Raw genomic sequence first — 24,496 nt, forward strand, 5'->3', positions numbered from 1 at the left:
CTTTTAAATTTTTCTAAATTTATTATTATTATTATTATTAATAATAAGTGTTTTATTTCCTTGACATATATTTACACAATATCCTTAATTAATTTTTATTTAAATATTTCGCATTTAAAGTGAAAAATACAGCTCTGTTTAATGATTACAACTTTTTACGCTTTGCAAGCTGAAAGTATTTTTATTTTTTCTTTTTCATATTTCATTATAATTTTGTTTACCTTACGAATTAAAAAAAAATGTTTTTATTTGTTTAACAACTGTTTTGGTTACACTAGCTATTAGAAAGTCCGAATGTTCCAAAATTTTTACTCATTCATTGCGATAACCGTAAGTGCAAGAAGAAAAGCATTTTGAATCAATTTGATGCAGGTTCTGAGATGATTTGCAAAATTCCATTGAAGAAATGAAATTCTTTTTAACAATTAAAAACAAATTATGCGGGAAAGGCTGATCGTGTCTGCGTTCACTTTTGCGACCACTAAACGGAACGATGACATCCTCGACCTCGGAACTTCGATTGCAATAAGTAATTCGGTCAGCGACTTTTTATTATTCCAGTTACGACGATCATTTATTTCAAGACCAACACGTTCCAAAACGAATCAAAACGGGATCGAAAAAATGATCAGTTCTTAAGAATGAAGCCAAGTCGACTCAGATTATTTGCAACGGTCTCGTCTATAACCGTCAATTTTCTCATTTTAAAATCCTATAGACGCGAATATATTATGAATCAAATTTTTGTTCAAATATATATGAACTTTGTTGTTGGTCGAGGTTTGACAACACTGATCGTAAATTAGTGCAAGCGTGAATACTTTACAATTGACATTGAAGCGACCAGAAATCAGTGAAAAGCTAAACAAATTGCCGTGACCTGAACGCTTACTAAACAAAATGCATAGATCGTATAACTCCTAGTATCCACGTTGGATTTAGGTAAACCTGTCAGTTGCACTACTGGAATAACTATGTATAAATTGGCTCTGTGAACATGTGACTTTTTAAACTAACCACAAAAAGTAAAATTTTTTAGGTGCCATGACGCGAATCGGGGCATCACTCGCAGGGACAGTAAACGATCGAATGAAACTAGTTCGTAACGAGCATTATCCGATGAGCCCAATGGTTCGGAAAATATATTTCAGTTTAGTGCTGCAAACGCTTCCTATTGCATCAATTGTGATAGTTTGCTTTAGTTTCATTTACTCATAAGAACTTTACACTCAGTCGCCTCTTCTAAGTGGCATTCTACAGCTATTCGAGTTTCCCTACAATGTTAATAACTTGCCTATTCTAAATTGCGGTATTTTACAGGCGCATTTTCCCTATGAATGCAGCAGGAAACCTGATACGTCGTCTGTTTCGTCGTTGTTGGTGGGCTGTTGACTTGTTTGAATGTGATTCTGTATCGATTGGTTTAATATAAGGTGGGTCCATTTCAAGTGTTTCCGGGTGCTACATCCGCACAGACTTGTTAGTACCATTGCACCACAAGTGCAGCAGGGTATGAAAAGCCAGTCACGGTAAAAAAAAAATTTCCGTTTTCGGCAACAGCAAAACAGGCCCTGCTCCTACGTACGTTAATCTTATTACATCGCCAAGAGCATTCAAAACGAAGTTTTCAAACTTTCAAGCAGTGTGACAGTATCTATTAAAATAACTGATGAGATAAAAATTCACAATGGAAAAGACCATTTCTAACGGAAAATAGGCGGAAAAGGTTTCCACACACAATACGATTAGTTTCGACGCGACTCTTTTCTATTTTGTTTTATTGAAGATTACCTTCGGAAGTCCTTAAAATGTTCCCCTATTTTTGAGATTTCCGCTGTGTTAACGTCGAGTACCCTGCTCCTCTCTAAGTGCTTGTTGATTACTAGAACGCTTATGTTCTGTTATTTTTGAAACGTTATTAAGGTAATCGTTTTGCTTGGGACAGTGATTTTTGTTGAAGTCTAGAAAAGGCGAAAGAGGCAGAAACTCTATTCTACTAAAGTCAAGTCAGAACTAGTGTCTAGTAGTGTAGCAAAATGTATTCATTAAATGTGCTTTCGCGTTATATATTAATAACACACTTGTAACTCTTTATGCGAAGAAATTCGCACAGATTCCCATAATTTACATTCCCATAGTTCTGCTCTTCTGAAAGGTGTTTGTAAGTTTTCACAGCATTATATTATTAAAAATATTCTAACCGATCAATTGATAAACTAATTCTTTCGCTTAAAAATCTGACTGTACAGTTCAAATTTTGGATATGGATGATGTTTTTGCAACATTATGTCCAACGCTTACGAGTTATTGCCGTATTATAAAGTGAGCATTAGAGAGACTACCAGATATTGTATAATTTCCTTTTTTTTTTTTTAATATACGCAACTATTTCCTTACTTGGCATTGATCATCGTGTACAGTGCGCTATAAGTCATCTGGAAAAATCCTATTTAAAACGTTCTTTGGTCCGTATTTATTATGGAAACTCAGTTTTATTCGTAACACCTTTATAATCAGTTGACGCCGTTTCCAACCTATAGTTAGCTGGCTTAGTTGCTTAGCCTGTGCTGAGTCTCTTGCTAATGTCTTTTCGTTAGACCCATAGACATATTAACGTATGTGTTGATTTCATAAGAATTTCTAGTCCCATATATTCTAGTCCCTCATGCTAGGCAGAAATGTTGGTGTGTTTCTTCACGCGAACACTTAGTGTAGACTAATTAAACGTACTTGCAGAAATTTAAGAAGAACTTAGATAAAAACAAAGAGGCGGACAAGAAACGCTTCGGAGAAGAAGAAGCAATTCATTTGCAATCATCTTTTTAAGTTAGTCATGTTTTTCGGTCGACTTGCACGAACTTCTAGTAGTAGTATGTTATTTAAATAGCTGTTGGCATGACAGTATAATCTTGATGTAAACTTGATTTGACCGTATCGTATACGGGCCGTGTACCGTCGTCGGGCAGAGCATAAACATCAGGAGGTACGCAAAGAGATTGTAATTTTGATAGATATGAGTCAAATGGTTCCGGATGCGGATAGCCGGCTGGATGATGAACAGTGTATGGATGGTGGGGGGCTGCTGTTGCATGTGATAACGGTGGTAGGGCAGTTGGGCCTGTTGACGCTGCTGGCAGTGGTGGCGGTGGTGGCATAGCAGCCGAATGTGCCGATGATAACGGGTGCATAGCACTGCCGTACATAGAAACACCAGTGCTACTGGCTGCAACAGAAGGTGTAGCCAATGGACTCGGTGGTATTAAGGTCGGGTGTGTAGTGTACGCGGTTGGCGGTTGATTACTGACATTTGATGTACATACATTGCTATTAGACATTGAAGCCGTAGGTGCGTGTCCGCCAGCTGGCGGTATTCGTACATGTTCCAATAATGTAATGACATTATTGCGTAGACTTTCGTAGTAATTATTTATATTAGAAGGAACTGTTGAAGTTGTAGAAGTTGAGCTTACCGTCGATGGCGTCTCATAAACTGCATTATGCGTAAGATTATTATTAGCGCTATTGTTGTTATTATTGTTTGTTTCGTTTAAATGGCCGGTGTTAAGGCCGGTGAAGGCGTTCGGGATGGTGGAGTTTGAGTTGGAGTTGTTCGTACCGGAGCCGTTGTTGAGGTTGTCACTACTAAGCGTGCTGGCCGTGGTGCTGGAGGAGACTGCTGCAAGAGCTGTTGTTCCTCCAGCGCTGCCAGTCACCGCAGCGAGAGCACGCTGTTGATGAGCACTCATCGGAGAAGTCTCCTAAAATTAAAATAATTCAAACACATTTCAATTAATTTTTAAATAGCATTTTAATATAATTTAAATTTGGTTAAATGCGTCTTATGTAAAAACCAAGGAAAATTAAATATTGAAAGTAAATATCTATATATTTGTCTTCTAGATCATCGAACATTAAATAGCTCCAAAGGAAAACGAACTACAACGTTTATCTTCTTTTCTTTTTTTTTTTTTTCTTGAAGGAGATCTTAAGGATTGCTTCTTATTTAAAAATATACAGCAGTTATATGTTTGGCGAAGGAGACTTCCAACGCATGGACGATATTGACTGGCATGATAAATATTTTCACCAAATGTTGTGTTTTAAGATTTGGTGAGCGTATTTGCCGGTAGATCACTGCTGACTCTAGAACACTAGAGGTAAAGAGACGAAATTTTAACTCCTCCCGTGAATTTATATTAAACGATTGAAAATTATGCTATATGCAAAGTGGTGGAGATGAAATTTTCGATTCGCAGCACTAGCTTCTATAAATCTAATTGTGTGATAAAGCAGATACCCATGACTTTGATATGTGTTTTTTCTATGATCGGCCTCGATGACGATCAATAAGGTTTATAGGGAAAGAGGATTGAACAGTAAGGACTACTGCTAATTAATTTGTTCCAAGGCCGAGCATAATTGCTAAAGAGCGATGCGCGACGATAGCGTGTTGTGGAGTATGCAGTCAACTCCAGAACGCATGCGTTTGAACGCTGAGAGAGCCGCGTATTCCTGTTGAAGGAGTTAGTTGGTGAGAAAATCTTTTTTACCTTTACCGAACCCTTGCCGTGGACACAATTTGTGCATAAGCCTAACGCGGTCCACATTACGCCAATGCTCAAAGGAGTCGAGAATTTTGGACACACTTTCCTCGTCCACGAGCATCTAAGGTTTGATCTCAGAATATGTATACGTACATGGGTTTTTTCAGTGTGATGGAATTTTTTAAGAAGTACATGTGATATGTGTTGTTTTGACGATTTTCGATTTTATCTTCACATTTGAGAACAGTCAGTATTGGCGGCAGATTACGGAGAGACTGCCAATCTGAGCGATTACTGCTGAAAAGACCAATTCATTGGACTTGCTATTTGATGAGAAATTTATTGGACGAAATGATCCACTGAAGGGATCTCCAAGATGAGGTGGCTCAAGATGAAGTCTTGTTCTTTATAAGTATTAAGTCGGTTACAGTTTACGCTTTAAAAGCCCTGATAGAGCAAGCATTGGACTATTAATGTAATTAACGTCGCTAATTAACTGAAAAAGTGGTCGAATTCAATCCGTATAATCTAATTCTAGACGACTCACAGCACCTGAAAATCAAAAGTCACAATGCTATCTTTCACAGGGGAATAAAATTAATATTAAAGTCCATTTAGTACGTGAGTAGTTTATTTCCGTTGAAAGTTTTCTCACTTTAAAAACACACCTTTATATCGTATATATATATATATATACATATTGTCAGCAAGTCCTTGAATCGACTAAGCTGATTTTTTAACTTTAGTTGAGGATATTGTTAAAAAAAATTGAAAATCTAGAAAATCAATAGATGGCTTACTTTAGACTTACTTGTTCAGGACAAGTAATAGTAAATGAAAGGGCAGAACTATATGCAAATTCCTTTGTTATGATTAAAATAAATATCAAATCAGAATTGAAGCCCTTTAAGATCCATTCCTTAATGAATGATATTAAGCTGAAATGAATTTAATAAATGAATTTTCTGTACGCAGCACGATTGCGAGAGATATGGAAAACATGTTTCTCTTCTGTCTTTTATCCATATTTTATTAATATAGATCATTATAAATGCATTGAGATTCGATTCAATGAGGCTTAACACCACTTCTCGCATTTCTTATATACGCAGCTTCCAATAACCAACCAGCTCCACATGTATTCCTGACCAGCAATCCAAAGACTTATGAAAAAATCAAGAGAATAAACAACAAAAAGTAAAGAAATTAAAAGACATATTTGTATATAACGATGATATAAGGAACGAAAAAAAAGTTTTTGTATATAAAGAGAAAATAACAAAACAAAAAAAAAAAAATTGTGACGCCCTTTTCTGATGGTTTGCTTGTGAAAAAATTCAAAACGGAAGAGAAAAAAAAAAAATTGGATGTGAAGCCAACAGCAACAACAAGAGCAGCGAACAAACTCCAATGTAATATGTTGAGTTCATAGGGTGGTAAGATTCGCTTAACGGTAGTTGGTTGCGCTCGTTTGGAATCGTTTATATTCAAACAGGGGGAGCCTCTACGCAAAATTACATAAATACACACTCGTATATATTGTCCTCTGGGGAGACCAAAGGTTAAACAACACAAAACAATCTCTTGTGACGTAAACCAACGAAAGAGAAAGAAATGAAAAAATAGAAAACGAGAGCAAGAGCGAGAGCGAGAGCTAGAGTAAGTAACACTCACACGAATATATTTACATGGCACGAATATATCGGTATGGTCTGGTGTTAACTGACAACTACAGCGATATAGAAAATTGTACGGGAGTAGGGCATGAGTTTCTACGACCGAGCAAAAATATAAATTATATTAAATTTCGCTATTTGTTGATTTATTTGCCCATAGCTTTTCTGATGTTCTGTTCACATCTCCTTAAATGCATATGAGTAGTAATGGTATGCGTACTTATGCATGTCGACTATGAAATTAAGGTGTGGTAGGAGAAAACTTCCAGTGCATCTTGCGCATGGACACTCAAAACTAACATTCTTTAGGGATTTTTTTTTTTTTTTTTTTTTTTGTTGCTGCCTTTTTAGGGGTTGTTGCCTTCTTAGTGACAGATGCAACACAACAATTGCATTCAACTCACATTTTCATTGGTGGAATGATTAAGCATTATTTAGGTGTTGTTAGTTATGATAGAAAAAAAGTGGGAGACGCCATTTTGAAAGTTTGCATTGTGACATTCATTAAAGTCAAATGATTTATGAATTAAATATAAATTTTAGTTTCCTGAGAATTAGTTTAATTTAGTCCAAACTTGAAGATCTAATGAGCTGGAATGAAGCCCCAAATTCAATTGACAAAACATATGAGCCACGTACCAAATTTTGAAGGTAACCGAAGGCCCCTAAATTTGGGTAAATAAATTCTAAAAACATTTAAACAACCATATATATACCGTATATGATAAATTTAATGTGCTATTAAAAGAGACGACATCAACTATCTTTGCAAACTCGTATTCGAAACAAGAGAGCTTAAGTTGTAGTGATTCCATAACGTTCTTTGTAGATTTTCGATGTCGAAAAATTTCTTAGCGTTTTTCTGCAAATGCTTACGTTATTCAAAAATATTTAATAAAAAATTTAACACATTCTTAGAATCTGTCTGTGCTTTTTCTACAATGAGGTACGAGTCCATTCTTTTATAGCCGATTTCACAATTTCACAATTTATAGTGAGAATAGAGGCGGAGAGGAGATGCGCAATGGATCGGAAGCGACGGGAAAGATAAATGGACGTTCTCTGATAAGGTAAACTATTGCCTTACGCAGCTCCCAACTGGTCATAGTTGATTCCTATTATTTACACAGAGTCGGACATGATAGCTTATCAGTGTGCCCGAGCTGCACAAACATGGAACGATGGTGTGGTGTATGCGATGTTGAATTGCCCAAAATTCGTGGTATTGTCGATTAATCCAGGTGGACTTCGCACGAGATGGTGTAATTCGAAGCTCTGCGACCAAGCTGCTCTAGGGATTAATGTGGCTAGACTGACAGCGGATAGAGAGTAAGGGCAGTGTAAATACTTAAGCGAATGCATCACGCCAGGCGAATAGCACTAACTGCAACCAGTTTCCACAAAATGACATTCAAGGGCTATCCCGCGGAGGAGGGTAGTCGATGAAGTGTGTGTCGGGGAGAGTTTTGTTATGTGGCGCTATGGACGGCGAATCGTACATGGTATTAGTATGTGCCCGGAGTAGCTAGCGAAGGTTTCTACTTCCAGCTCGCATAGCGAAAGAAAGACACTCACCCACCAACTATCCCACACACACACACACACACACACACACACACTCACACACATGCATTACTTACGAACCGGAATCGGTCAATGATGTAAAGGGCAATTAGTCTATTGCGCCATTTCACGCTTTTCAAAAAAATCTTGTAAATGACAATTGAAACAATATTGTAATCATATGCCTACTTAAGGAATGTATATAGAAAATCTTACACAATAAAGCATATAATGACAAACGTTTTAAAAATCTAAAAAGAAAATCATTAATTGTGATTATAATATATACTCATATATACACATATATCCTTAGAATATGTATATATATTTCTGGACGTTAAGAACTGTTTGTCGTATAAAGTATAATGCGTAGGTAGTGAATATACAAATCTGATATATACTAATGCAGAAACCTGGTTAGTTGAATTAGAGCCAATTGTAGATATCTATCGCCGTAGAGCTTTTCAATAATTACATTGCAAATGGTATCGGAAGAACATCTCACTCAAAAATTGCAATGGCCCGCCAGGTACTCTCCATAAAATAGTCAAGTAAAGAATGGAAATGTTGGCAACATAGTTCAATGTGTGCCCTCTTTCTAAATTTCGAGTAATAAGTCAAACGCAAAAACCTCAAGCAAAAGGTCTACTACTACTACCAACGATCAACTGTTGACGGCTCAAGGGTGTACTTTAGCAGCTTTATAGGGGTAGTGTACAATCCCGCATTAGACAAATCCAACATTAGCGAAATTTCTTTGACGTTTCACGTTCGCTGTTTTCCTTCCCGTAAAAAAAAAAAAAAAGAGGGAGAAATATAACTCAAAATGTCTCTGGCTTTCGTTGACTTTGGTTGTACTTGTATGTGTTTCTAAACTTTATAATTGTCCTCGAAAGTTCGGCATAATTTTCCGTTTCACTTTATAAAAATTTTTCAACCTAATTTTGGTTTTTATTTTGTTTTATGTTTTATTGTTATTCTTATTTTTTTTTATTTTGTTTTTTTTTTTTTTTAATTTTAACCTAAGTGAAAATAAACTTTTGTAGTAAAACTTTGTTTTGCCAAAGAGTTAAAAATGTTTGCAAAGCTCACTATAACCGTCTGAGCTGAATTAAAAAAAGTTTAACATAAAATCGTGTGAAAGTGTTTTGACAGTTAACATTGATGAAAGCTGAAGACGCAAAAGAAACCTTCTAAAAAAAAAAAAAAAAAAAAAAAAAAAAAAAGAATAAAAAAACCGGAAATGACGAACAAAGTTGTATTACTTTCCATAAAAATTAATTGATAAACTTTGATAAAACATATAACTGGTAGCTGGTGGTGTGTCAAATGGCTGCGGAGAGGCGGCGCAAATGATTATGAAGTCAGTGCTCTCCGCAAAAACTTAAAAGTGTAAAATATATATGCATTTTTTTTTTTTTTTTTTTTTTAACTAACAAAAAGAAAGTTAGGGCGAAATTAGAATTCCATGTTTGGCTGGTTGGCACAGTTGGTGAAAAAGTTACGACGGCGCGTTAAGCAAAGTTTTTTTTTTTTTTTGTCGTCGTTGTTGCTATATTGTTGTTTGAAAACTCCAAGTTCGGATGGGTGCAAAACTTGCAGCCAAACCAAAGACTTTTGAGACGTCCTTGAAAACTTATTTAAAAGAAAGTTTAGACGAGAATACACATACCAAACACATACATTCTTAAGTTTTTCCAACTCTTTTTTCTTTTTTTTTTTTTTTTTTTTCTTTCGCAGTCAGTAGGAAGTGAATAAGATATAAAGAAAAACGTACAAGTTTTTAATTGGATTTAAAAAAAAAAAAAAAACAAAAAAAACGAAAAACAAATAAATAAATAAATAAATAAATAAATAAAAGCAATAGCAAAACGTAACTAAAACTTTTGTAAGCGTCGGGAGAGAACAGTTAGGTGTGTAGAAGTAAATTGAAAAGAAATCAATATTGTGTAAACATTGGGAATACTTATTATTGTTTGCCTCAACGAACCTGAGCCTACGTACCCTATCGCTAGTGTTCAATTGTGACTCCATGGCATTTATGTCTGACTTCAGGCGCAGCATCTGCGATTCAACCCGCGCATTCTCTCGCTGCAACTCGGAGATTTCCGCTTCTAAGGTATTAAGATCTTCCGAGCTTGGTTCGGTGCGTCCGTCACTTGTTGCAGTGTTAATGCCATTACCGGTCGTTGATGTCGAGTGCATACCGTCCGGTATAATTGAAGAGCCTGTCGAAGAAACGCTTGAAAGGGCCGACGAACTGCTGGCATTGTTGGAAGAGGCGGCGGAAGCTGCAATCGCTGAGCCCACACCAGTCATCATCATATCCATTCCGACTAAAGAATAGAGAAAAATAATGCGAAAATTTGGTTAACTTAAGTTTCATGGCTTGCAGATTAATTGCAATTTCAACAATAAACGTGCGCGTGTGCTAAGAAATTTTAATAAGAGTGTTAAGGAGAGGTTCGGAATGAAAGAGGATTTTTTTTTTTTTGGTTTCAAAATATTTTTTCAAACTCGCTTACCTTATATATTCGCTTAGGCACTTATTGCGATGTCTTTAAAAAACTTGAAGCTTTTTTTTATTATTATTATTGTTTTTTTTTTTGGTTTTCTTTTTTCTTTTTTTTTTTCTCTTTTTTTTTTTTTTCTTTAATATCAGGTCAAGTTGTCTTTTTTAGTCTTTTTCTTTGAAAATTGTTTTGAAGTTTTGTTGGATAGTTATGACACGCATTTTGACTCGTCTGTTTGTTTTTGTTTTTTTAATGCTGTTCTATGAACGTATTTTAACATTTTTACAGTAGATATTCGGCACCGATACAAAACGTCGCGTAATCTTAACCAAAAACGCATCATGAAACGAAAGGAAAAAAAGAATTGAAATAAATTAGAATCAAACGTAATTTTTGGTTTCTTTTTTTTTTTTTTTTTTTTGTTTGTTCTTAAATTTCTTATGTCATTAGAATTTTCAATCAAATTTGCATACAAAAATTTTGAAAAAAATTATATTAAAAAACCTAACAATTGAAAAGCAAAAAATAATATAGAAATATAAGTAGTAAGTAGAACTGAGAATTTTTTTCAAACGTCAACTGAAGAAAAATTTGTTAGCACACGCACACACAACAACACAAGTAAAATTAAATATCATTTAAGTGTTAGTCGACAATCTACTCTATAATAATAACTTTGTTGCTACTACTCAATAATCAATTAATTGCTTGCGCAATGCTCTAAAGGAGTCAATGCTTACCTGTATAGCCTTTAGGATACACCATAGTGACCTCATCAAATTTAGGTTTCTTAATTGCCTGCGAAGCGGAACCGCAGCCTAAAAATGTAAAAGTAGATTCCGGTCAGTGTATCGATAAGATGAATAGCGGCAAGATGGCATTTGCTTTTATTACCATCAAATTTCATAGCTGTCGCTGCAGCAACGGCTGCTTTATGCTGCTCTACAGTACCACCAGCTTCCAAGACCCGCATCTTATTACGATTAGCGATCGGACAGCCAGAAGCACTAAATTAAATATAAATAAACAAATAAATAAAATTACAATAACTGACTTGGCGCCAATATCAAGCTATTTTATACTCGACACCATTATGGCTTACGGGACTTGCGAACGAACAACAGTTATTACCTACCTCCTTTAGATTACTGTGAAGTATATAATTTGTTCACATCACTAAATTGATTGAATATGCAATTCACTGTAAAATTGGCTCTTTTTTTTTGCCGTATATATCATAACGCGTTCATAAATTCATTCATTGGATTCGCTATATGTTTTCTGCTAATTTATGACGAGTATTAGTGCAATGAAAGCTTGCACATTGTAATACCTTGCCTAGGATGACTTTATTGATATGACTCAACGCTAATTGTAGACAGCTCAACGCTGGCAAAAATGGATGACATCCACGAGTTGTGTATGTAATATCATAGGGCGTATTTACTTGTGTGTCGGCTTCGAGTCCAATATCGTTTAAAAATTGTTTAAAAAGCGTCCACTTTTTTATTAGTGATAGACGTTCAATGTAATTAAAGTGTTAAAGGGTCAACTTTAAACTAAAGCGATAATGAACTATTGTTCTGAGGAAATGCGCAGACCTCAAACGTTTCGGACACCAAGTTAGAAAATCTTTTTTCTTTTTTTTTGGGAAGCTATCAGTATCAACAATGGTGCAGAGTACAATCGCTGTATACTTATGGGAATTATTTAAATCTATTGAAAATTACCTCCGATGCGATAAGAATTTACCCGTTGAGTGGCCGGAACCATCGCAACCCGGTATTGGACATCTAAGCGTTAGGGCATAACTTGAGAAAAACTTTTTCGAAATTTTCTTCCTAAATTTTGTAACTTACCTCAGTGGTTCGGAGTCTTGCCCATCTCTAGGCTTGCTTTTGGGTTTGTTGGCACGTGGACAACCGGACAAGCTACGATGGGAAGAATAGTTGCCGGTAACATGGCCTGAACCGTCGCAGCCTGGTGTCGGACATTTAAGTTCTTGTGAATGTGGCTGCAAGTGATTGCGGTCTGTGCGCGGGCAGCCGGTTAAGCTATAACAAAGGAAAAACCACTCATTATTAAGCATATTATCGAAAAACTTCATTCTATTCGATTTTAAAGTGTTCAGAGTATTTAAAGAAACTTTTTTAGTAATACGGTCTCTTTGCTAACATTTTCGGTTTCGTTTTTTTGAAAACTAAAAGAAAAAAGGATAGTATCTTAAAGGTTATAAGCAAATTAGGTTTTCCACCATCATCAATAATAACCAGCGTTATTTTTAGGTTTTAGATTAACCTTTACTCTCAAAGGGCTGTAAATTTTACGACTGTCCCGTTTCCAACATAGTCTAGTTTTGGTCACACATCTTAATATATGTTAAAGTGACTAGGTGTGTATGTAGATGTGTACATGGGTCATACTAACAAAAGAATTTGTTTGCACAACACGAAATTTTGTTGCATATTTTAAAATATCCTATACATACTTTACTTATTTGCATACACACACACACACACACACACAAACATATATATATATAACCCGAACCCATAAATTATCATCATAATAATGTTATAGAATACATTATATGGAAAGCTAGTGGGCACCTTTCCGCCTGCATGTTTGTTTATTTTCGGATAGTAAAGAAAATTTCAACTTAACAAAGGAAGTAGTGTACTAACCTATCCTTTGTTTTGTCGTGCTGTGGTATGTGTTGTGGAGGTGGCATTGAGTAGCAGGAAGCCGGACTAGTAGAGTAGCCACCCGAAACTGGTGTTGGATATCCGCCTGGACCTACGGCCGTTGCGTAAGGATTGCTACATTGATATGCTGCTGGACCGTAACCATGATAGCCGGTTGGGGGATAATCAGATTGCACTACCATACCATAACCAGGATGTGGGGAATAGCCTGTGTCAAATAAAATGAAAAACAAAATATTCGCAAAGGTTTGTGTTATGGAAAGTGAATTGTCAAAAGCACGGTTATGTGTTCTAAGTAAGAATTATTAAATTAACTTACCGCTGGGATCACGATAACTGTCAATGTAGTGTGAGCCGCCACTATCTGGAGTTGACTCACGACTGTAAGGCCGGGGGCCACCAATGTGACCCACAAGTCCGAATCCTAAGGGACGAGGAGGGCCACTAAAATCAACTGGATCCATTGGAGGTGTTCGAGGTGTACCATTTGCCGCTGCCGTAGGCAAACCTGGGCCAAAACCTGGTGGATGCGTTCCCACCACTACACCATCCGGATGTGTACCATATTGTGGACTAGTAATAATACTGTGCGGTAATCGAGTAACACTTAAATCCAATGTCTGCCCTTGAGGACTTGGCACTTGTGGACTGGCTACATTGGGGCTAGCACCGGGCTGAGGGCTAGTCGTTCCGATGCGCTGATTGTATTGATTATGAGACGCTGGTGAATTGTAGCCGTGTGGACTGGAGGATGTGACGGAATTTGAAGCCGAGAGATCGACAGCTGGTGCTCCTGAAGGTGAGGGTGAGCCACTCTGTTTAGGTTGCTGCTGTGGCTGTTGTGTGGATGTCGATTGTGGTTGGTGGGGCTGTTGCTGTTGTTGTTGTTGCTGATTTTGATATGCTGCAGCTGCAGCGGCTGCTTGTGCGGCAGCCATTTTAACTGATAAATTTATGGCCGAGAAACCAGGTGGCAGCGGTCCCATACTTGGGTCGTAATGATACATAGGTCTAGGATAAATGGGACCGCCGTTAGCCATTTCGTCTTGCTCTACTTTGGCCATCAATAATTGCTGATCTTGCAAGTACTTATGCTGTTGAGCTTGTAAATCATCTGCTGTCTGAGGCAAATACGGATACATATTCCCAGTTCTTTGACCATTGCAGTTGGGATCGTAGCGCTCGAAAGCAGTACTTAAGCCAGAAACGCCTGCTGCTGTCGACGAATCCACATAGGGAGATGATACGCTTGAAGATATCGAAGTTGGCGGATGGGGATCGTAACTGCGAGAACTAGGCGAAAGATTACCACTGTTACCATTGCTGCTAGTTAGCATTTCACTGGTAAAGGACGTGGGCGGCTTGTTTATTGTTTCACCATTCGATAGCTGTTGATGACCGTAACGTATTTGTTCATATTGTTGCTGTTGCTGTTGTTGTTGTTGTTGTTGCTCATTTTGTGATTGTTGTGCTTGCTGTGCATGATGATCATTATGGTAGGTATCACCGGCGTCAGAGGATGTGCCATTGCCCGACGGCATCATTAAACCGGAAGAATTTTCAATGAAAGGACCGCGTTGTTGATGCAAACTTTGCTGCGAATTGTGTGGACTCTGTTGGTCGCCCATTGTATGCGCCTGCATGCCCACATAGCGTGTCATTTCGTTATGTTGTTGTTGTTGCTGTTGTTGTTGCTGTTGAAGAGTTCCGGTTGAATTGTTTGCCGTAGTTTGACCAACATTGGAGGACGTATTGTTGGATGAGCCACCGGTAGCGGCATTATTTGTACGCCCCGCAGTATTTGAATCATTCGTCAAATAAGAATGCATTGGACTTTTATTGTATTCCGTTTTAATATTTGCCACTGGACTGAATTCTGATTTAATAATTGGCATATTGTTGTTGGATGTAGGACTTAATTTGCTGTTGCTGCTATTGCTATTATTATGATTAATACACTGGGTATTGTTATTATTGTTGTTGATGTTATTCAAGTACTGATTCGAAGTGATTTTCAATTTTTCCAAATGATGTAAATCTTTACCACGCACAGCTGTAATTAAAATACACCAATAAGGGTGGTTAAGCTTAAGCGATATGAAAAGCAGTTGACGATGAGGAATTGGGATTTGAAAAATATATTCAATAAACTTAGTTATTTGATGAATGGTTATGTAATTTAGCCGAACCAACCTTCACAAAACTTTTTCTTCTTCTTGTTTTCATCTAAGCTAAAACTGAGAACTTTTAATTGTTTTTGAGCAAAACCTCTATCAGCTTTGGGACAACCGGACAAACTGCGATGAACATTGCGATGAGGCTGAACATGGCCGCGACCATTGCAACCAGGAGTGGGGCACTTAATAATTTGCTCATGCAAAGCCAACACTAAGCGTTTTGTTAATAATAAGAAAAAAGAACAAAATCGATTACAATGCTCGTGTTAATTAATTAAATGAACGGAATTGGCATCAATCCGTTTTATACAGCATACAGCTAGCTACACATAGTAAGTTAACTCTACATAACGAAGAAACGAAAAGGAGTGTTGAACCACCTTACCAGAAAATGTTCGAGAGGATGGGAATTTGATAAAAACGAAGAGAGACAGTGTCAGAGAGAGACAGAGAGGCAGAGAGAGATAAAGAGATAGATAGATAGATAGATAGAGAGAGAGAGAGAGAGAGAGAGAGAGCAATAGGGCCAGTTATTAAGGGAAGATTATGAACACAATTCTTTAGTATAAACACATTTAAGAATATATTTTACTACTTTCACACACAGAGACATGCTTTCAATTTTCAATTAAATAAAGCTGTTTGTCTTCACTTACATTCTGTTGTAACTTTATCACGTTTCGGACAACCTGATAAACTATAAAAGATATGCATACATATATAAAAATAGATTAAATTATTTATTCGCTATTCGATGACAAATGAAATACCTTCGATGATGTGAATACAAGCCCGTTATGTGACCCTGACCACGACAGTTGGGCGTAGGACATTTATTACCATCTATATATAGGTTTTAAAAAATCTCATCAGTGAAAAGCAATCTAACACTGGCAAATTACTTAGAAAAAATTAATGTACGATAAATAATAGAAAAAAACCTGCTTTAATATATAACAAGACCTACACACATACAAACAATACGCCAATATGGTCCATCACATCTTCCGATATTGTCCTACAATTTCAACTCAATAAAGGGAAAGCGAAATTTCCTCGCCTACCGCTATATTGATATCTTATGTAATTATCTGATTTCGTTTGCAATGTCCATTAGAGTGTACATGTGCTTCTGAGCGAAAGCGAAATTTCGATTCAGTATCATAATAATATTTCAAAGAAACTCTCCAAATGTTATTGACTGGAGACTAGCACGATCGTGATTCCTGTAGTACGCTATCGGCAAATCTCGCAAAACTTATCTCGCGAACTTATCTCAATTTATTCGAAGGCATCCAAATCTATGTCGCATATATCGCAGTCGGATAGCTTACATTGCTGCGTAAAGTTTAAACATAACACTTTTCATTTTAAGAAAATACACTTTGACAAGCTTGCAAGTTGGCCGATAAACTGAGGCCAACTCTTACAAAAATTCGTGGTGATTTGTTTGCATATACGCGGTTGGTATACCTTGACTCTTATATGGTGTATACGTAGGCTTTAGCTTTCATCTTTTTATGGAGGTATTTAACAAATGATCTGGAATTCACCACCGATAGCGGAGGCAAGCAAAGAAAAAGAAAAAAAAATTATTTGAAATGGACTATTATCGCATGCTCGCTCAGGCGAGGTTAAGGTATTCTATTTGCCTCAGGAACTGGATACTAAAGACTCTTTTGAAAGAGAAAATAAAAAGCGTCTAGGATCAGATTGATGCTCACGATAACGACGCTTATTCAATTTTGTAAAGCGATGGCGGATTAAAGGTCTTTTTTCTTAACTGAAAAAAAAAAAAAAAAAAAAAAACCGCGCACCGAGATTAATTATATTTTAAAGCTTAGTTTACTATTTTTAATTAATTTAAATATTAATTGTTGTTGCAAAATTTTTTTTTATTCTTAAAAGCGATATTATGATACTACGTAGTTTATGTTGCGTTATGTAAGAGCGTATGTGTTGTATTTTGAGTATGTGTTGTTATCTATTTTTAATATATGTATGTATTTTTTGAAAACACCCGCTTTATTGGATATAAAAATTTATACACGTTGCACAATAGTACAATGCAAGGAGATGCTTGAAATTCGCAAAATATGTTCACTTCTCGACTTTAGCACGCTTGCTATCTACTTGCTTGTAAGTGTATGCCATATATCACACATGTCACATACACATTAACGAATTTAATAATTTTTAATAAATACTGCTATTGTGCTTATGAGCGAAAAAATATATTTTTTGTAATTACAAAAGTGCAAACAACAAAACACTCCATATAAGAAAAAAAAAATAAATTTAATTCATATTTGAAATTATAAGAATGTACTCAGTGCGTATACGAAGTAAAGAGTACATCTTATTAGTTAGCCACATTTTCTCACTTGCCTCTTTAGTATCATTCAATCCGGATGGATGAGGGCAACGATTATTCATTCTCTGGCTTTGAATACGGTAGAAGGAACTGAGGATCTTATTACTTAAGTTTCATTTCAGCGTCGGTGCCGACACATACACAAATACTCTTTTGAAATTGAAACTATGAAGCATAGAGCTAACCAGCGCCGCATGCCATATTATCGATGCAGGTTTCAAACAGTGTTGTAGGCATCTTTAAATCCTAAGAGGTTAATTTAACCAGTTGGGCTAGGCATACTTAAATGTACTGGAAACGCTATATATTAAATGGTTGAAGAATCAGTCTCAATCGAATATAAATTCTTTCATGGCTTTTTACTTAAATATTAATTGATCTTACATGCGCGAAACTATGCTCTGAAGTTTGCTGACTTGCTGTGTGCTTGTCTAAAAAAGCAAAAAAAAAAAAAAAAAAAAAAAAAGCAAGAGAAGCAAGAAAAATCTTCTACTATTTATACGCATACGCTCTTATATATGCATACATTGAAAATCTCCTACCCTGTAATCTATAAGTGTTCAGTAATTAATTAAAAAGTAAGATACTGCTGTGCGAGCCGTTGGAAAAAAGCTTCCAATGAACGTCAAGAACTTTTCACAAAATTTTTTCCTAAATAATTAATTAAAATTTGATGGAAAACATTTGCTGAATTATTTACTCTATGGAACAAACACACACATATGACTTTACGTTCAAACCCTTACGCACAAGAAGAAAGAAAGACGAAAAAAAAAAAAAAAAAAAAAAAAAGGAAGAAAAAAAAAAAACCTGTCTACTCGCAAAATAGACACACATGAGAAACAAAAAACAAGGACGGCAATGCGAAAGTGTATCTAATGCGACGCATTCTTATTAAGAATAATCAAGTGAAAGGAGCAAAGGGTTTTGGTAAAAAATTTTAGAAAATATTTTATACATCAAACATTGAATGCAAGGAAAGCGGTTTGAGATGAGTTGGGTTTTCAGTGTCACATACATATGATATTTACTCGTCTCTTTCTCTCGCTCTTCCGCTTTTTATATCTTTCTCCCTGTCGTAGCAAGAAAAACTTAACTTATCTTCTAAATTGAATTTAATTAAAACCAAAACACAACAACAAAGAAGTACTCTAAGGTAAACCCTTTGCCTGGCATAAATTACAAAATAAAAAAAGTCTTGGGTTTTTGTTTTTTTTTTGTTTCTATTTTGAATATTGCGATCTCTTTTACGCACGCACGTTTAAGATAAGCTGTAGACACATTAATCAAAAAAAATTTTATGAAATGTCAATCATTTACGACTGTGTATATATATGTGGAAAATATTATCTATTCTAAGTGTTGTGCGTTCGTTCGTTCGTTTGTTCGTTTGCTCGTTTGTTCGTTGGCACGTTCAGTTCCTTCCACTCCTGGAAAAGCTTTTAAGCTTAATCACTAAAATATTAGCTTAGACAGAAAACTTCGACTAATGACTTATTAGTATTTTCTGAAAGGAGAAACTATTTAAAAAGTCATTCAAATTATGCCATGAAAGAATAAATAAATGCGTATGCACACACACTCAATTATACGCACACATATGATAAGTATTGTGCTTATTATTACAACCAGTAATGCTGTCATAATGACAAAATAAATATGCGTAAGTGGTTTTTGGAACGTGCTTTTGTATTTCAAACTCTTCGTTTACCGCTCTTCTCGCTTATCCGCCTACTTACAACCATTATTATTTTATGCTCTACTATTTATATGAAACTAATAATTTTTGCTTTTCCACGCACAACGCACATAACAGCAGACAGTCATGAATGTTATGCACGGAAATTAGTGTATGACAAAATTTTGTTGTTGTTATTATTATTATTGCCGCTGTTGTTGTATTTAGGGTTTTTGCCTGAATCTCTTGCTCATTCCCAAGTAACATTTCTCCATTTGATAGCTTTAATGTTATGCTTCACTGGCAAGGGTTTCGCTGTCTTGTTAGCTCATGCTGTTACTCCTTCTTTTAATGTTCATACGTCTTACATGCTATACATGGCAAGAAGGAAGAAATGTCTGTCTGTCTATCAATGTTCAGTTAGTTTAGGTTTAGGTTTCCAGACAAAAAAAAATTAAAAAATAAAACAAAATAAAACAAAATAAAAAACAAAAACACTTTAAATGTTAGCAAAATGCGCAAATAATAACAATACTTATAATTACAAAGCGTGTGTTTAAATACGTTTAACTACTACTACTACTACTACTACTACTACTAGCATTACCACTACTACAACTAACTAACAAATAACTACTTGTTTATTTCGTCTGCTAGATGGGTATGAGTGAAGTCGCAAGAGTTAAGGGTGTAAGCGTTTAAGAAATGTACAACATATGCTTAGTTTGCGGGATACCACGTAATAATGCATATTTGTTTAAACTGTCAATGACATTTGTTAGCTAAACAAAAAGGAACAGTTCGGAGCAATTGTTTACTAAATGCTGGTAATTTTCGTTTGATTTTCTTCTCCTTCTCCTTCTCCTTTTCCTTTTACTTTTTTTTTTTTTTTTTTTTTTTGTTCTTCTTCGATGAATGCCCTCCTATGTGCGCTAATTTTAATAATATTGAACTCAAAATTCATATATAATTTGCATTTAGAGCTGCTTAACACTAACTCTTTTAGTCAGCTCAATATATTTTAGACTATTATAGCATTATCAATACTTCTTTATAGATTTTATGTTCAAAACATAGCATCACGCAACCATCCAAGTAAAAAATAATTGCCAATAACAGTTATCTTGGACACAGATGCTATATATCGAAAAATTACCTCTCATACGAACATACATTTCAGAAATTTGTTTCCTTCTGTATCTACGATTCTATTCCCGATCCTCTTATATCCTCGATTCTCTCCAAAAGTGCAAAATTTTAAATCAATAAAAATTGTAATAAAAAAAATTAATTGTAAGAGAAATAACATTTTAACCATTTCAGAAAAATGTTGCTTTCACATTTAGAGCAATTAGGATATATGTATATATAGTCCCTTTGAAGGGAACCTCAGATATTTACCAATAATTGTTAAATGAACCATTTTGTGCTGTTCATAGTCGTTACGAATCCGGATCATATTCAAAATTTCAAAATTAATAGCATTGATAAACGTAAAAGTCCCGCTAAGACGGACTGACAGACAAGCACATAATTGAATTGAAGAAATTTTCTATCCTCCAGTAGTCTATATAAGGAGATGTAAAAGTATTACATTTCGCCACGGTTCACTATTAAATACCCCACCCACTGCTTGCTGTTATTCATACAACGTCTTTTCAAAATGACATGTTATATGGGGGGAGCGGTCGAAAAATTAATCTGATCCGAAACCCTTTTCCAGTGTTCGGTGTTGGGTGTTGGGTCACAACCCGTTAGTGTACGAAATTTCATTAAAATATCTTAAAAATTACACACAAGAGTATAAAGCGGATAGCCGGACAGCCGGACAGATAAGCTAAGAATCAATATTAAATTGATCGGTGTAACAAAACTTGAAACAACACAAGCGGCAAGTGAGGTTGAAAAATGTATTTAAGGATTTTTGAATAAGTCTTCATGTATTACTGAGAATATCAGGCACCAGTATTGTGTAGTACTTATTCGATGCGTTTAGCTTGTTAGCGATGGAAGGCATTTATTCATTGTACCGCCCACAATCTACATAAAATCGACTATTTTATAACATATATTGATATAAGCAATGAATTTGAATAACTGTAAATTCAACTTCTCCATAATTAAATTCATATGGCAAAGGAAGACGACAACTATTTAACGAAGCATTAGGACGGTTATTGGAGTTGCATGCCACACAAGGACATGATATATATATATGCTTCACTGATAGAATAATCGGAATGATTTTGTGCACGGATATCTAAACTCAATTTTCCGTTATGTAAAGGAATTTAATAGCAAGGAGACGGACGGATAGACAACCAAGCTTAATTCGATGGCAAATCTTAATCTAGTCTACCTTTTATCATTATATATGATTTTTTTTTTTTTTTTTTAATGTTTCTTTTTATAAGAAGTGGATGTAATAACCGAAACTATATCTACAATATATGTACAGCATTGTTATGCTTGCTATATAGTAATATATATATCAGGTATTTTTCAAATGTAATCATATTACTGAAAAGGCTATAGGGATTCGTTTAGTAAATTGATCACATTCGCAAAATAGATGATATCGACTGGGTTCAATGGATCCAACTAAACATTTAGTCGTCACCGTGCACCAGTGTTGTTAGCGTTGTTTCAGCGGCAAGTAACGTTTACGCTTTTAAGTGTGAATTTTCTCAAAAATTCTTCTTCTTCTTCTTCTTCTTCTCTTGAATAGAATCCTGATATCAATTTTTGGAACTTGGTTAGAGGTTACACTGGATCACACTGAATAATAATCACTGCACGACCATAAAAGAATTATATTATAGTCGACTTACTGCCGCTGATCGATTTTACTTACTATCTTGCGATATAATTATAAAAAGTAAATTTATTCAGATTTTTTATTCGAATATTTTATAAAATCACAATGCACATCACACATTCGAACGAAAATTATTTTTTATCTCATACATACGACACAAGACAACTATGCCATTTCATTCATGCTCGCAAAATTCATTAGTTCCGTTCATCTAAGCCTTTCTAACTCGTAAATATATCGTTTTCGTAAACTCAATGCAACAAGAAGTTAAAGTTAAAGCACACTAGCTTAGGCCAATTCGTATTGAAGGTGTAGACAATGAAAAAAAAAAAAAAACAAGGAAAATGAAAATGAAAAGAAGATAATAACGAACAAAATAAAAGGTAAAACTAAACTAAAAACGTAGTACGTACGACTCATAGGTAATTAATTATTCATGTATGCAACGCAGGAAACTTACCGCGATTAAGATTGCCCGGTGAATATATTGGCGGAAGTATCAAATTGCTCGTCGAATTGATTTGTGATTCGCCGGTCGCTTCGCGATTTATATCTTGCATGACTGAAGCTGCACGACTACCCATACCAGCTGGCTGTAAGGTCGTATAATGTTTGTTGTCATTATTATTATTATTATTATGATTATTACCACTACTGCTATTGATTGTAACAGAATTTTTCGGTGGCTTAATAGATTCTTTTGATTCTTTGACTTCATCGGAATGATGATTGGTTTCAAGCCCACCCGCACTGTTGGGTGGGTTGCCAAGATTTGACGGGGGAATCGTTGGTGGCGGGTAATTTAAGAAAATTGCCGACGATTCTGCTACATTGTAAGGTGAATATGTTGAACAAGAATAGCCGATTAAACTGTTACGTTTTATATCATTGGGCGGTTTAAAGGCGGACGTTGACTCAAAGGTCCCTCTTTTGCGTTGATCATGCGAGAATATTTCTGCATTTTGCGGTGCATTCATGCGCGCCTGATCGTTTTCCTTTTGTCTGTGAAAGCGTAAATGAAAATCAAATGTTGATTGATTGACCTCTCTATTACTAATTGAATGCAATGCATACTTTCGATTCTCTTCAAAGAGATTTTGAAATGCCGGCGGATTTTCATCTTGTTCATTTAGCCTATAGGGATTGTTGCGCGCCTCTGCCGGCCAACTGCCCGATAAACTTTTCAGTGCTGCTTGAGTCTCACGTATTAAAGTCTCATCATCTTCTTGCTCTTGCTCCTCCTTAGATGATCTAACGAATTCACCGTTAACGGTTATAGGTGCGTTACGTTTCTTTTGAGGTACGTTAGCTCTTTCATCTAACTTAGTTAATATATTTAAGTTGATATTTGTGGTGGTATAGTTGTTGTTATTATTGCTATTGCTATTGCTATTGCTCTTGTTATTAATATTATTATTATAATTATTATTATTGTTAGTATCGTCGTCAGGTGGCGTACGCTTTTTACGTTTAACAGCGATCTCATGTTCCTTATCCAGCTTCGTATAACTGTGAGTGCTGTTAATGTTATTGTTGTTATTTTCATTAAAAGTTGTCTCCTTAGTTAAGGGCCGCTTCATCAAAGCCATGTTTTCAATTGGTCGTAGGAAAACGGTTTGCTGCTTAAGATCTATTAGAGAATTGATTTAAAAAAAGCTTAAAACTAATCTAATTGAATACTTAGCAGATAAAGATGCAAGCGTTAGCAAGATCAGTAATTTTTACTTAAACGAATGTTTCAATTTATAATGAAAAATTAATTATTAAACAATTTAAATGAATGGCTGAGCGAAAACTTTAAGATCAAAAACTATTCGATTCGATTGAGATGAAGTGAAGATTTTCAATTCTAATGAACTGTTGTTTTGTTACTCTTCGCAAAAGCGCTTCTGCTATCGAATTTCGGGGATGCTCTCAAAGTAATGTCAAGCGTAGACATGAACGTGACCAAGTCTTTCTAAAGAACGATATGCAAACGAAAACCTTATCATTCATCCGCTATACGAAAACGTTATTTGGAAAGCTTTAGATCTGAGAAATGAGTAATTGATTGAGTAATTGATATTAGTTAAGCGAATTGCTGCATTGCTTCAACAAAACGATTCGTTGACATCGAAATTGCAGACTGCGATCAAGCGAAATTTACTTCCGCAGCAGAGGTAGCATTAGCACTCATTTACTTGAGCAATTAACTTTTTTATAGCTTATCGAAAACAATAACATATATATATATATATATATATATATATTCGTATATATAGACCTATTTAACAATGATCCTAACATAACGCAGCTGACGTAGCCATCATTTCTTGCTTAAGCCAGCAAATTGATCGCGAATTGATAGCGTCCACGGATGGTATTATGTATGTGGTATTAGTGATTACGATCTGGTTAAGTTTATAAAACAGTCGAATAAGACTTTTCATCTCGTCTAATTGAGAATGA

The 24,496-nt window shown here is 35.5% G+C and overlaps 1 protein-coding gene across 1 annotated transcript; it reads right to left on the reverse strand.

Moving 5' to 3' along the window:
• Window positions 1-216: 216 nt before the first annotated feature.
• On the reverse strand, window positions 217-23,740 carry LOC119634377. The gene is made up of 12 exons (XM_038028483.1): window positions 23,123-23,740; window positions 22,509-23,050; window positions 15,949-16,021; window positions 15,835-15,875; window positions 13,321-15,054; window positions 12,981-13,209; window positions 12,156-12,350; window positions 12,027-12,089; window positions 11,191-11,303; window positions 11,037-11,114; window positions 9,788-10,119; window positions 217-3,758 (listed from the first exon to the last, which is right to left on the reverse strand). Exons 1-12 carry the CDS (start codon window positions 23,635-23,637, stop codon window positions 2,880-2,882), a joined length of 4,794 nt encoding a protein of 1,597 aa, XP_037884411.1. The 5' UTR covers window positions 23,638-23,740; the 3' UTR covers window positions 217-2,879.
• Between the last annotated feature and the right edge of the window lie 756 nt (window positions 23,741-24,496).

Source organism: Glossina fuscipes, unplaced genomic scaffold, assembly GCF_014805625.2.
Source record: "Glossina fuscipes isolate IAEA_lab_2018 unplaced genomic scaffold, Yale_Gfus_2 0, whole genome shotgun sequence".
In the NCBI taxonomy this organism is placed as follows: domain Eukaryota; kingdom Metazoa; phylum Arthropoda; class Insecta; order Diptera; family Glossinidae; genus Glossina; species Glossina fuscipes.